The sequence below is a fragment of the Bubalus kerabau genome, chromosome 22 (genome assembly GCF_029407905.1).
Source record: "Bubalus kerabau isolate K-KA32 ecotype Philippines breed swamp buffalo chromosome 22, PCC_UOA_SB_1v2, whole genome shotgun sequence".
Lineage (NCBI taxonomy): Eukaryota > Metazoa > Chordata > Mammalia > Artiodactyla > Bovidae > Bubalus > Bubalus kerabau.
This window is the reverse complement of record NC_073645.1, coordinates 16,690,545-16,704,004: the sequence shown is the minus strand read 5'-3', so window position 1 is coordinate 16,704,004 and position 13,460 is coordinate 16,690,545. Positions and strand designations below refer to the sequence as shown.

The window sequence follows — 13,460 nt, the reverse complement described above, 5'->3', positions numbered from 1 at the left end:
AAAGGATATCTTGCTACATTGTACATTTTAAATACATAATTTTATTTGTCAGTTATACCTCAATAAAACTATAAAAAAAACAAACCTGAAAGAATGAACAGTGGTATTACAGTTGATGCTTACCAAGTTCAACTTTCCAATTTTAACAAGCTCCTCTCCATCAACTGTAGTTTCTTTCATATGTATTGTAACAGAGAAAACTGAGTGGGATCGACTAGAAAACAAGACCAAGTTGCCCAATCATTATAATGCAAAACATTATTTGTTTTCTTTCTGTAACATAATGAAAACATCAAAGAAAGATCTAAATTCATCAGGGTAGAGAAACATAGTATCAGACAGGATATCAGTAAGATTTTGGAAGACAGTGGATAGATAGAATGATGCTAGGTTTTGGCTTTTTTCTTCCTCCTGCTGCCTGCACAGAGGAAACCAATAATAAGCTACCTGAAAACAGCTTAAATGACTTAGAATCCTCAGGCACCTCTGAAAGCTGTATGTGGAATAATGTTTGAACAGCTGCCTGGTATGTCAGAAGAGATGGCTTGCAACTGATCTAAGAACCACTTAAAATATCATTACCTTAAACTCAAACAGCATCAGGCAAGCTACCAGATCACTCCCCCTCAGTGTCAACTGTCCTAAAAGTACATTGCTCTGCCTTGAGAAGGTCACCAGAGACAGGTAGGTCCTTCCTCTGAACAGCACAAACAGTAAATAGCAGTGTTCACTGAAACATGACAAGTAATCACTGCTAGACTACAAGGTTTTCCAAAGTCCTTCTTAAGCTGTACACTGACACTCAACTTTTATCTTAGTGATATAAAAAACAATACAGACAACCAAAGACAGCATTCCTTTGTGTATCAATATCTGATGAAGAACATTATGTTTGTTAATGTCATTGATGGTTGGAATATGGTAATTTCTAATTTTCTCATTTGTACTTTTCACGTGACTTGGAAAATTTTATAAGTATCATTTTTACAAAATTATTTAAGTTATTTTAAATAACAGAAAAAGGGAGGGACAGAGGGAAAAATATAAACTATAGATTTGAATTATAAAATTAATCTCATGTTTTCCTACCATTATTTGCCCAGGAGATCAGTCCTGGGTGTTCACTGGAGGGACTGATGCTGAAGCTGAAACTCCAATACTTTGGCCACCTCATGCAAAGAGTTGACTCATTGGAAAAGACCCTGATGCTGGGAGGGATTGGGGGCAGGAGGAGAAGGGGACGACAGAGGATGAGATGGCTGGATGGCATCACCAACTCAGTGGACATGAGTTTGAGTAAGCTCTGGGAGTTGGTGATGGACAGGGAGGCCTGGCGTGCTGCGATTCATGGGGTCGCAAAGAGTTGGACACGACTGAGCAACTGAACTGAACTGAACTGAATTTAAGATAATAGGACTAATGCTATTAAGCATAAAAGTCAATTCTGATTTTGGAAAACTGAATCATGTTTCTTTTCTTTATCACATACATTGATAAGAAGATATCTTTACTGCAGTCTTCAGTGAAAATTAGGAAATTTTAAATTATTCAAATTTACAGAATAATGGGAATTTTATATTTCAGAGAAAAGTATTTAGAGAAAGAAAATTTCTTAAATTCCTTCTTCCAAAGTCTAAATCAAATGAAGTTATAAAGCAAACATTTAATTCAAGTGGAAACTTCATTCTATGATTTGTTTATAATTCCATTTTTAATGGAAAGCTATTACAGGAAATTTAATTTAAATTATAAAATCACCCATAATTCCATGATACTGATTACTTTCATGTTATGCTATTTTTCTTCTTTCTTTAAATACACACATATTTATATACAGCTACAATTATAATTGTTATAGCATATTGTAGAAATGTCCGACTATAAGACAGCAAGACCTCAAAGTCATTTTGCAGTTCAGGGAAAATGATATTCAAGTAAGTTTAACTACCTAAAGTAACATATTTAGTTAACTGCAGAACTGGAACTAAGCACAAATACCTAACTCCTAATCTACAACTCTTTCAATTACATTCTGATATTTCCTTCAAAGACGAGGGGAAAAAAAAAAAAAAATCACCTCTGATTTGGTAAAGTGCATTTGTAGAGTCTGGGATTCATCTTATAAGGGATACTATCAAATATGCCTCTTTCTCCCCTTGAAAGCCTGTATTAGTGATCATGTGTATTCTATTAGTGATTATGTGTCTTCCTACATTAAAGTGAAGCCATTTGAGAAGAAAGAAGTCATGTTGTACAACCTAAATATATAAAATTTTGTCATTTATACCTTGATTCAGCTGGGGGGGAAAAAACAGGCCATTTGGTTTTCTTCTAATCTTTACTCAAATAAGGGATTTTCAAACTGTATTCTAAGTATCCTTAGGGGCTCCAGAAAAGTACTCAGGGCAAATCTCCTGAAGGCTGAAGAGGTAAGCCCCTGAGTATCCCACTGCCAAATCAACTACCCCAGCCACATTTTAATCAGGGCTCCCATGTATAATTTCATTTGGGAAAAGAAATCTTCTACTTAAAAAACAAGAATTCTGCTCAAGTTTAACTTGTCTTTGTCCTCTTTCCAACATTCTCCCAACACTGGTGCTCTCCTTATAAACCTCAAGCCAAGTGCCAAGGCAAGCAATCCAGCACACAATCTAGCTGTGTGACTCACACATCTTGACATGCCCCAATTTGATTTCCCAAGTTTGGATATTCTTCTTGAAAACCAAATGCAGCAGCAGGGGAAACAAGGGCTTTCTTACCTAGAGTAGGCGTTCATCAGAGTTGCTGCGGTTGTCCTTTTTGCTGCCCCCTTCTCCAAAATTTGATAGACTTCATCCTTGTTGTGTACTGTGATTTCCTCTAAACCTTTGATTATCACTCCCCTCTGACCAAATATCAGAAGAGCACCCATTAAATTGGTTAAAAAGAAAAAAAACACATAAATATATATTTCTCAAAATATCACACATTAACATTTGGAGACATTTCATTGTCAAAGACTCAAGTTACCTTGTTACGGGGATCATCAAACATCTGCAGTCTCTCAGAAACATCAGAAGACGGATTAAGGAGATCAAAGAGCTCTTCATTATAGATTTCCAACAGCGACACTTTCACTGAAAATTCAGTACCGTTATCAGTAAGTTTCTCAAAAATTTGATGAAGAGTACGTGGAATTATACCAGCTAAAGGATCCTGAAATTATAATATTAATAAAGACTTAAAGAAAACCATTTACTGAAATAGTTAAAACACATATATAACAAGGGCCTCCTTTATAGTATATTTAAACATAAATATGTCAAAACAGGTTTAAAAAAAAATAAAAAACTAACCTAATGTTAGAGAAGCCAAATCATTTACAAGCCATTTACAACAATCTGTTCAATAGCAATTATTCTTCCTTACACCTTCCACAAATCTGTCATTCCAGTCAGCTACTTCATGCCTGAGCATTATACAGAAACCAACTGAATCAAGCTCCTTATAAAGCCAAGTTCAATCATCCTCTCCAATTTTTCTCATGAGAACATAGAACCATTCTTTTAATCAGAAAAGTGGCTCATCTAACAGTATATTCCCTAATTCCGACATAAAACAAAGTTGTTTCTCAAATGTCTAATTATCCTTAATAAAACTTATGACTCTAAATTTTGAAACTGTGCTTTAAGCCTAGTCCATATTTTCTATGATTACAATTCCATAACACTATTACCCATGCATAAAGTAAGTTAATGCCCCAACCACTAGAAGAAAGGATCTACCTAAATGTTAGTAATTTGGAAAATATCAGTCATTAAACTCATTTAGGTTTAAACACATTTCTTTGTGAAATGTACTATGTGCTTTCTATAATCTTCAGCAATACAGTGATCTTAATTTTATACTCAAAGTCATCATTAATAAAGTACCACACTGCTCCCATGGTTGTGCTAACTTTACAAGACTCCCTCACTGCAAAGCCTTCCTCTTCAAGTCTTACTCACACTCCACTTTCCCACAATAGTCTGCTCCAACTCTCTGTCCCAAAGAGACCCTTCTCTCATCATCTAAGTGTACCATATGTATTGCTCCTCTCTCCCAGTAAGACTTTATGTTTCTTAAACAGAAGCCATTACATATACTTTAATATCATTCTACTAATAGTTTATCCTAAATTCATGTTTGACATGGTACTCTGATCTATTTCAGACAGAGGCGTCCAACCAAGTTTTATTCTGCTGCACTTGAGCCACTTTAGAGACAGAAGTCTGATATAAACAATAAATACCTCCTCCCAAGTATACTCTTCATTAGGGGACCTTTCACCTTCCATTGTAAAGGTTTTTCCAGTGCCGGTTTGGCCATATCTGTCAAAATTAACAGAAGTGTTAAACAAAAAAAAATGATTACATGCATCTAAAACTTTTCATCAATTTGAAAGTGTTTAACTCACGCAAAAATAGTGCAATTATAGCCCATAATAACTTCATCCAGAATTGGACAAACGACACTTCGGTAAACATCAATTTGTTTAGTATTTGCTCCAAAAACCTAGCCAAAAAACAAAAGGCATTTCTTAAAAAAAAAAAAAAAAAAACTTCAAAATTACCTTAATAATTGTTTTTAATATATTAACTTATCCAGCCCACTAGAAACCATTTGACAACTCAAAGGATCAATTGCAATTTCTAACTATACCAGAACCTACAGAAAATATACATACTAGGATAATTTTACATTAGTGGATAATAAGAAGTAGCAGAACTTTAGGAAGTAAGTACCATATCAAAAGTGTATGTTTTCCTTGAGCTTTTGTCTGCCAGTCCTCCAGTTCGAACACTAACTTCTTTCCGCACATGATCACATTCTACTACCGAATGGGCATTAGCTTTCCGCTCTGCCAAATTAAATGGTCTGTAAAATGAAACACACAAGGTTATTCAAGAACTCTTTTTTTTTAAACTTTTTATTTTGTATTGGGGTATATATAACCAATTAAAACTGTTGTTATAGTTTCAGGTCAACAGCTAAAGGACTCAGCCATACATATGCTGCTAAGTCGCTTCAGTCGTGTCCGACTCTATGTGACCCTATAGACGGCAGCCCACCAGGCTCCTCCATCCATGGGATTTTCCAGGCAAGAGTACTGGAGTGGGGTGCCATCGCCTTCTCCGCAGCCATACATATAAATGTATCCATTCTCCCCCAAACTCCTCTCCTATTCAGGCTGCCACTTAACAGTAAGCAGAGTTCTATGTTCTTGTGCTTATCCATTTTAAATATAGCAATGAGTCCATGTCAATCCCCAACTCCCTAACTATCCCTTCTCCCCAGCAACCCTAAGTTTGTTCTCTAAGTCTGTGAGTCTGTTTTGTAAGTAAGTTCACTTAAGAATTAAGAACTCTTAATTATCAGGTTACTGATGACATTTTTGTTAATATCTCAGACAAGAACAATGGGAAGTTTTAACCACACTGTTGGTGACAGAGATTAAATGGGGCCTAAATGACACTGCTAAAGCAGACAGCAGAATTTTAAGGGTTTCAATTGCCAGAAATAAAATTAGTTTAAAAAGTTTTGAAAGATATATACAATTCTGACAGTTTCTTGGAGTAGATGCTAAGAGAATTAATTTGTAAAAAAGGTGAAACTTATTTTTCAGAATTCTATTTCCAATGTTCCTAGAATCCGGCCAAGTTAGGTTATGATGTATTAGAAAGAACATGCCAAATTTGCATCCAAAATATTAACCTGCCAAGGGATAACTGGCACAAAATTAAAAATATATTAAAATAATGACTACTACATAGAGCGCTTACTACGTGCCAGGTACTCACTGTTCCAAGTGTTTCACATGTGTTAATTCAATCTGTCCTCAAGACACTGAGGTCTAGTGGGGAACATAAAACAAGTGATTTTAAGAGAGACGATGTTTAGTAAGGGGAAGTAAAAGGTGCTGTAGGAACTTACAGCAGAAACTTAATGGGGCCTTGATTAGGACAGAGAAGGATAGAGGAGGCGTGATGGGAAAGACTCCATGTGAAGTAAAATAAGATAAATGCCTCCTTAGGCATTTCAGTACAATGAGGACTCTTCATTCAGTCTGCCTGGGCAATGAAGCCCTTTGTGCCTGTCTCCTCATTTGAAAATTAAAAGGTTGGTAATAGTACCAACCTCAAAATGTAGGGAAACAAGTCCTATGTAATTTACTGTTTCCCCAGCGTCTACTACTCTGCTTAGCAGACACTCAAATATTAATAATATCTGTTACACTACACTGCTTAATAAATGTCATCCTTAGGGTAACGAAAAGGAAAGCTAAAAAGAACCACAGTCCACAGAGTAACATCCATAAGATACTGACATACTGAGCACAAATCTGAGCCAAAGGGAGAGGTACTCTTGCCCTGAGTTCACTTTTCCCATTCATTATCACATACTGTGACAGGAAATGCTAAATAGGAAGTTATCTTTCCCCTCATCACTAGACTAACCAAACTGCTGTTTATGTTAAGGATACCTCAATGTCCCTGTCATGCCCCACCCCCATGTTTGAAAACCACATTTGTGATCCTGAGAAATCTAACTCAGTAACTTCCAAGTAATATCTTGTCATGTTATCATTTGTTAAATGTACTGAAACCTAACAATGCACAAAACTCACAGTATCCAGAATTGCTCTCCTGTGGTTAAAGCTTTTCCAATTGGTCTAATCTCTCGTCAGGATGTGTGATTAAGTTACCAAATGAATACCATTCAAGTTATTTGGGCAAAGTAGTAGAAATGCCCACAAATCACACACTCCTAAAAGTTATCAAAGCTCCCACAAAGGAGCTTTAGGGACTGTTTTTAACTGCAATAAAGAGTACTGTCAACCAACTATTTTCCTATCCAGACTTCTTTAATTAGAAATTGCAAGGTTGCTGCTGATGACACTAGCAAAACCATCAATTGTAGTTGGCCTTCCCTGGTGGTCCAGACAGTAAAGAATCTGCCTGCAATGCAGGAGACCCGGGTTCAATTTCTGGGTGGGGAAGATACCCTGAAGAAGGGAATGGCTACTCACTCGAGTATTCTTGCCTGGAGATTTCCATGAACAGAGGAGCCTGGCGGGCTACAGTCTATGCAGTTGCAAAGAGTCATACACAACTAAGCGACTAACGCTAATGCTTTCACTACAGTCATATTAAAACTCAAACTACCAAAATGGTAAAGAAAGACTGAAGATTAAAAAAAAAGTTCTAACCACTAAATTCATTCATTCACTCCATAAATATTCATATAGCTACTGTACAAGTAAAGAACATCATAAAGATTGTATTCATTGTAATAAAAAAACGAAGTCATCTCTTAAAATTTTGCTGATTTCTTAGGTTATCATAAAGATTGCATTCATTGTAATCAAAAACTGAAGTCATCTCTCTCAAAATTCTGCTGATCTCTTGGTGGTTTAGTTGCTAAGTCGTGTCCAACTCTTGTGACCCCACAGACTATAGCCTGCCAGGCTGCTCTGTCCATGAGATTCTCCAGGCAAGAATACTGGAGTGGGTTGCCATTTCCTTCTCCAGAGGATCTTCCGGACCCAGGGATCAAACCCAGGTCTCCTGCATTTTAGGCAGATTCTTTACCAACTGAGCTACTAAGGAACCCCTTAGGCTGATCTCTTAGGTTATCACAAACTGTTGCCATTAAAAGTTTAAAACTGGGAAAAAAAAAAAACAGACAAGATTATGTGACAGAAACCACATGTAATCTGAAAAGCCTAAAATATTTACTATGTGGGCCCTTTGAGAAAAGATTTAATAACCTTCAAGGCCATAAGTTGTTTATTTAGTAAAGTTTAAGGACACATGCAAAGAGGAAAACAACAGAATGGGAAAGACTAGAGATCTCTTCAAGAGAATTAGAGATCCCAAGGGAACATTTCATGCAAACATGGGCTCGATAAAGGACAGAAATGGTATGGACCTAACAGAAGGAGAAGAGATTAAGAAGAGGTGGCAGGAATACACAGAAGAACTGTACAAAAAAGATCTTCACGACCCAGATAATCACGATGGTGTGATCACTCACCTAGAGCCAGACATCCTGGAATGTGAAGTCAAGTGGGCCTTAGAAAGCATCACTACAAACAAAGCTAGTGGAGGTGGTGGAATTCCAGTTGAGCTATTCCAAATCCTGAAAGATGATGCTGTGAAAGTGCTGCACTCAATATGCCAGTAAACTTGGAAAACTCAGTAGTGGCCACAGGACTGGAAAAGGTCAGTTTTCATTCCAATCCCAAAGAAAGGCAATGCCAAAGAATGCTCAAACTACCGACCGCACAATTGCACTCATCTCACATGCTAGTAAAGTAATGCTCAAAATTCTCCAAGCCAGGCTTCAGCAATACGTGAACCATGAACTTCTGATGTTCAAGCTGGTTTTAGAAAAGGCAGAGGAACCAGAGACCAAATTGCCAATATCTGCTGAATCATCGAAAAAGCAAGAGAGTTCCAGAAAAACATCTATTTCTGCTTTATTGACTATGCCAAAGCCTTTGACTGTGTGGATCACAATAAACTGTGGAAAATTCTGAAAGAGATGAGCATACCAGACCACCTGACCTGCCTCTTGAGAAACCTGTATGCAGGTCAGGAAGCAACAGTTAGAACTGGACATGGAACAACAGACTGGTTCCAAATAGGAAAAGGAGTACATCAAGGCTGTATATTGTCACCCTGCTTATTTAACTTATATGCAGAGTACATCATGAGAAACGCTGGGCTGGAGGAAGCACAAGCTGGAATCAAGATTGGTGGGAGAAATATCAATAACGTCAGATATGCAGATGACACCACCCTTATGGCAGAAAGTGAAGAGGAACTAAAAAGCCTCTTGATGAAAGTGAAAGAGGAGAGTGAAAAAGTTGGCTTAAAACTGAACATTCAGAAAACGAAGATCATGGCATCTGGTTCCATCACTTCATGGGAAATAGATGGGGAAACAGTGCAAACAGTGTCAGACTTTACTTTTTTGGGCTCCAAAATCACTGTAGATGGTGACTGCAGCCATGAAATTAAAAGACGCTTACTTCTTGGAAGGAAAGTTATGACCAACCTAGACAGCATATTAAAAAGCAGAGACATTACTTTGCCAACAAAGGTCTGTCTAGTCAAGGCTATGGTTTCTCCAGTAGTCATGTATGGATGTGAGAGTTGGACTGTGAAGAAAGCTGAGCACCGAAAAATTGATGCTTTTGAACTGTGGTGTTGGAGAAGACTCTTGAGAGTCCCTTGGACTGCAAGGAGATCCAACCAGTCCATTCTGAAGGAGATCAGCCCTGGGATTTCTTTGGAAGGAATGATGCTAAAGCTGAAACTCCAGTACTTTGGCCACCTCATTCGAAGAGTTGACTCATTGGAAAAGACTGATGCTGGGAGGGATTGGGGGCAGGAGGAAAAGGGGACGACAGAGGATGAGATGGCTGGATGGCATCACTGACTCGATGGACGTCAGTCTGAGTGAACTCCGGAGTTGGTGATGGACAGGGAAGCCTGGCGTGCTGCGATTAATGGGGTCGCAAAGAGATGGACACGACTGAGCGACTGAATTGAACTGAACCGAACTGAACTAAAGGACACATTGGGCTTCCCAGGTGGAGCAGTGGTAAAAGATGGCAGAGACACAGGTTCAATCTCTGGGTCAGGAAGATCCCCTGGAGAAGGAAATGGCAACCCACTCCAGTATTCTAGCCTGGGAAATCCCATGAAAAGAGGAGCCTGGTGGGCTACAGACAATGGGGTCGCAAAGATTCGGACACCATTGAGCACACACACACACCACCACCACACCAAGAACAGAAATCTTTGCAGTAGGAGGGCTATTTGAAAAAGAAAAGACTAATCTGAAGAGAAAAAGATCTTTTTATACTGAAGTTATTGTAAACATTGGACACTAAGCACTTGTCATTAACAATAAAATAAATCTCTTTTAAGTTAAGGCTTTAAATGTATGGAGGTAATAAACATGAAATTCAGGATAATGTTCAACTCTTAAGGTAGAAGAAAGGGATGTGGAGGGATACAGTGGGATTCTAGCTATAATGATTCTTCTGTTTCTAAACAAAGATGCTTGTTATATTCGTTATATTTTTTTTATAGGTCTGACCTATTTTTTAACTCACAATAAAAATGAAATTAAAGAAAATAAAGCCACATAGAAAAGGTAATACTGCCTGACTTAATTAAATGATCAAAATCATATAAAAATTTGTACTTGAATATTGGCTGGTTTTTTTACTCTTCAAGACAACTATTAACAGAGGCCAGAGAATGCAACCGGTAATTGGCTAGACTTCGGGTTACCACCAAGTGTCTTGTCAGGCACCTACTTTAGAGTTAGCTATTACCTTTGATATATACAACTCAAGCCACCAAAGCTGTGTAGGCAATAACCTAAGAAAGTTTGTTAATACACTTTTAAAATAACCTTTTAATTTTAGAATACGTTTGGATTTACAAAATAGTTTCTGAGAGTTGGTAGTTTTTAATATCACAGCAACAAAAATAGACACACAAAATACACAAATACCAGCAAACTGTGTAGGGTGTCTAAAAAGTCAAATCAATCCAATATTTGGTTAAGCAATAGATTGTACAAGTATGTTCTTCCTCTCCTGAAGTGAACTGAAGTGAAGTCGCTCAGTCGTGTCCGACTCTTTGCGATCCCATGGACTGTAGCCCACCAGGCTCCTCCATCCATGGGATTCTCCAGGCAAGAATACTGGAGTGCGTTGCCATTTCCTTCTGGGAAATGATGCAGAAACTAATCAGGAGACAGCTGAACACCTTCACCCACCCACTGGAAAATGTAGCACAGCTTTAGTTGTCTCCTTGATTTTTTAAAACATAAACTCATTCTACAACTTCAATTTTAAAAACAAAGATGTTTATTTGTTTACTAAGGATTAAGAAAATATTACTTCTAGAACAAAGTGAAGAGGTAAATGATTACTTTTTTAGAGATGATGGAGAGGATGGTAATAACAACTTAAGTGCTAAAACATCTGTTTAGTAGGTGTGCAGTCGTTTCCAAACTGATCAACTGCAAGGAGTGGCATACAGAATGACACCTAAATCTTTGCTGACAGTATTTTTAAAAAAAAAAACACATTTCACTAAAGAACAGCGACGAACTTCTCCTCAATAGCAGTTTAAACTATAAACTCAGATACAAATATCCTTTCTTCTGAAAACAAAACAAAACAAAATACTAATTTACTCCTCACAGAAACCTGGTGTCATTTTCTCGAACAGAACGCAGGAAACTAAGAAACAGGAAGGTCTGGTTCCTTCAGAAAACTGCCAACAAAATCCCTCTTCTCGGACCGCGCAGGAAGGAGCCCGGCAGCAAAGCCCAGGGCTCGGAACCCTGCAAGCTCGCCCTACCTGCATCGCACCACCACTTGGATGTTCTTCCCCTTTTCATCTTTCTTCTTCGCAGATGAATTCGGCTGAGACGCCATGACTGTCCCCTAAGAAGGCCGGGTCACGGACTCGCCTTGGGGCGTGGAGCAGCTCGGCGGCCGGCGCGGACCTAGGTGCCCTCCTCCCCTGCCGGGTGCTGGCGTGCCCGCGGAAACTGCTATCCACCAGTCACGGCCACCGTGACTGGCCGCGGCGTCTGCCCCGCACCAGTCCGAGCCTTGGAATCACAAACCTAGTCTCCGCCCGAAGCCCAGGAAACCGAGCAACGACTCGGCGCCTCAATTTGAAAAAGGAGCCGACCGGCCGGGCCAATGGCAGCGCTGGGGCGCAAAGCACCATGGGACGCGGTGTCGTCACCAGACCCCCGCCCCCGGGGCGTGGCCCGCGGGAAAGTAAATAGCTGGTCCGACGGTGCCAACTCTGGAACGTGTTGTCTTGTGGGAGACTCCCCGTGAGTAGTGTCACACTTCGACGTGGTCTTGCTCAAATTACACAACGTCTCTAGGCCAGAGTTTCCTCACTGTCTCACTGGTGAGGGTAAATAGTTTAGACTAGAACGACCCTGTAAGCGCTCGGGAAACCTAGCGGTTATTGTAAGTGATATTAGAGAATTGTAAGACAGTGCTGTGGAAGCACAGAAAAGAGAGGTCCAAAGCAAGCCCCTTTCTCGGAGGAAGCGTCCAGAATCGTCTTGAAGAATAATTAGGAAATGTTAAGACTAAAAAGGGCTTCCCTGGTAGCTCAGATGGTAAAGCGTCTGCCTACAATGCAGGAGACCCGGGTTCGAAAAGACACTGAATGTTACTTTATTCAGTATGAATTTATTCTTTGATTGATGAGAACTCGTCCTCGCCAAATGATTCCAAGCAAGAAAGCAAGGTCAGATTTGCGTTTTCCAACCACAGTCCTGCAGTAGCTGTTGCAGGCTCAATCTACGTGGCGCAGCATCCCGTAGGCATCTCAAGGAGGTTGCGCAAACGCCCACGGCCGTCAGCCTACAACTCCCGGCAGGCAACGCTACCCGGCTCCTCTGGCGCTCAGTAACCTCCGGCTTCCGTAGGAGTACTTTGGGCGTTTTGGCAGTGTTTGCGGTTACTCGACCAGATTAGATGTGGGTCACAGACCCCTGAAATAAAAGAATCATGGGCCTGTGCTATACTCGGCTCTGGGAACTTCCGTTTGGGACCATCCTTAGCCTACAGGAACCTAGATATCTTTGTAGTTTCCGAAGTGATGATGTGATGATGGCCAGATGGGGTGGAAATTTCGCAGGCCTCCTCAAGTGTTCCTCTGCTTATTAACCTACCTTCTTCCCCCAAGGAATCAACACATCTACAGCTTAGCCTTTCCTGGTGGCTCAGACGGTAAAGTGTCTGTCTACAATGTGAGAGACCTGGGTTCGATCCCTGGGTTAGGAGGATTCCCTGGAGAAGGAAATGGCAACCCACTCCAGTACTCTTGCCTTGAAAATCCCATAAACGGAGGAGCTTGGCGCAGGCTACTATCCGTGGGGTCGCAAAGAGTCGGAAACGACTAAGGACTTCACTTTCACTTTCACAGCTTAGATGAATGGTCATCTTATCCTGCATAGCCAGTTGTCTACGGATATCTCCTCTTAGATGGCTCACCAGCATCTAAATGGACCTATCCAAAATGAAACTCTTCACCCGAACCCCCCCTTACCTCCACCCAGATCTTTCTGGTTTAGACACATGGTTCTAACCAGACCTTTGATTCCTTTGTTCTCCTTGACCAATGCAGACCTGTTGGTTTTATCACTTCTGCCTACCACTCTAGTCCAAGTGTCTTTTATCTCCACCCTGAATAACTGTCCTTAATAACCTCCTTAACTGGTTTCTCTACTTCTGTTCTTTTCCATTCCCATCTGTTTTGCTTAGCAGAGGGCAGGCACTTTTTAAGAACAGAAGAGATCATGCTCTTCGTGTACTTTTAAACCTTATATTAGCTTTTCATTGTACTTGGGATAGAATCCAAACTTCTTACCATGTC

The 13,460-nt window shown here is 39.8% G+C and overlaps 1 protein-coding gene across 1 annotated transcript in view; it reads right to left on the bottom strand.

Moving 5' to 3' along the window:
* KIF11 (kinesin family member 11) overlaps positions 1 to 11,554 on the bottom strand; it is a 46,571-nt gene extending 35,017 nt beyond the window's left edge. Inside the window, exons 1-7 of the mRNA XM_055560079.1 lie at positions 11,412 to 11,554; positions 4,764 to 4,896; positions 4,436 to 4,533; positions 4,271 to 4,349; positions 3,010 to 3,195; positions 2,760 to 2,884; positions 124 to 214 (exon numbers count right to left, since the gene is read on the bottom strand). Of these exons, the coding sequence (XP_055416054.1) occupies positions 124 to 214; positions 2,760 to 2,884; positions 3,010 to 3,195; positions 4,271 to 4,349; positions 4,436 to 4,533; positions 4,764 to 4,896; positions 11,412 to 11,488 (789 nt within the window). The 5' untranslated portion in view covers positions 11,489 to 11,554. The remainder of the gene's footprint in view (positions 1 to 123; positions 215 to 2,759; positions 2,885 to 3,009; positions 3,196 to 4,270; positions 4,350 to 4,435; positions 4,534 to 4,763; positions 4,897 to 11,411) is intronic.
* Between the last annotated feature and the right edge of the window lie 1,906 nt (positions 11,555 to 13,460).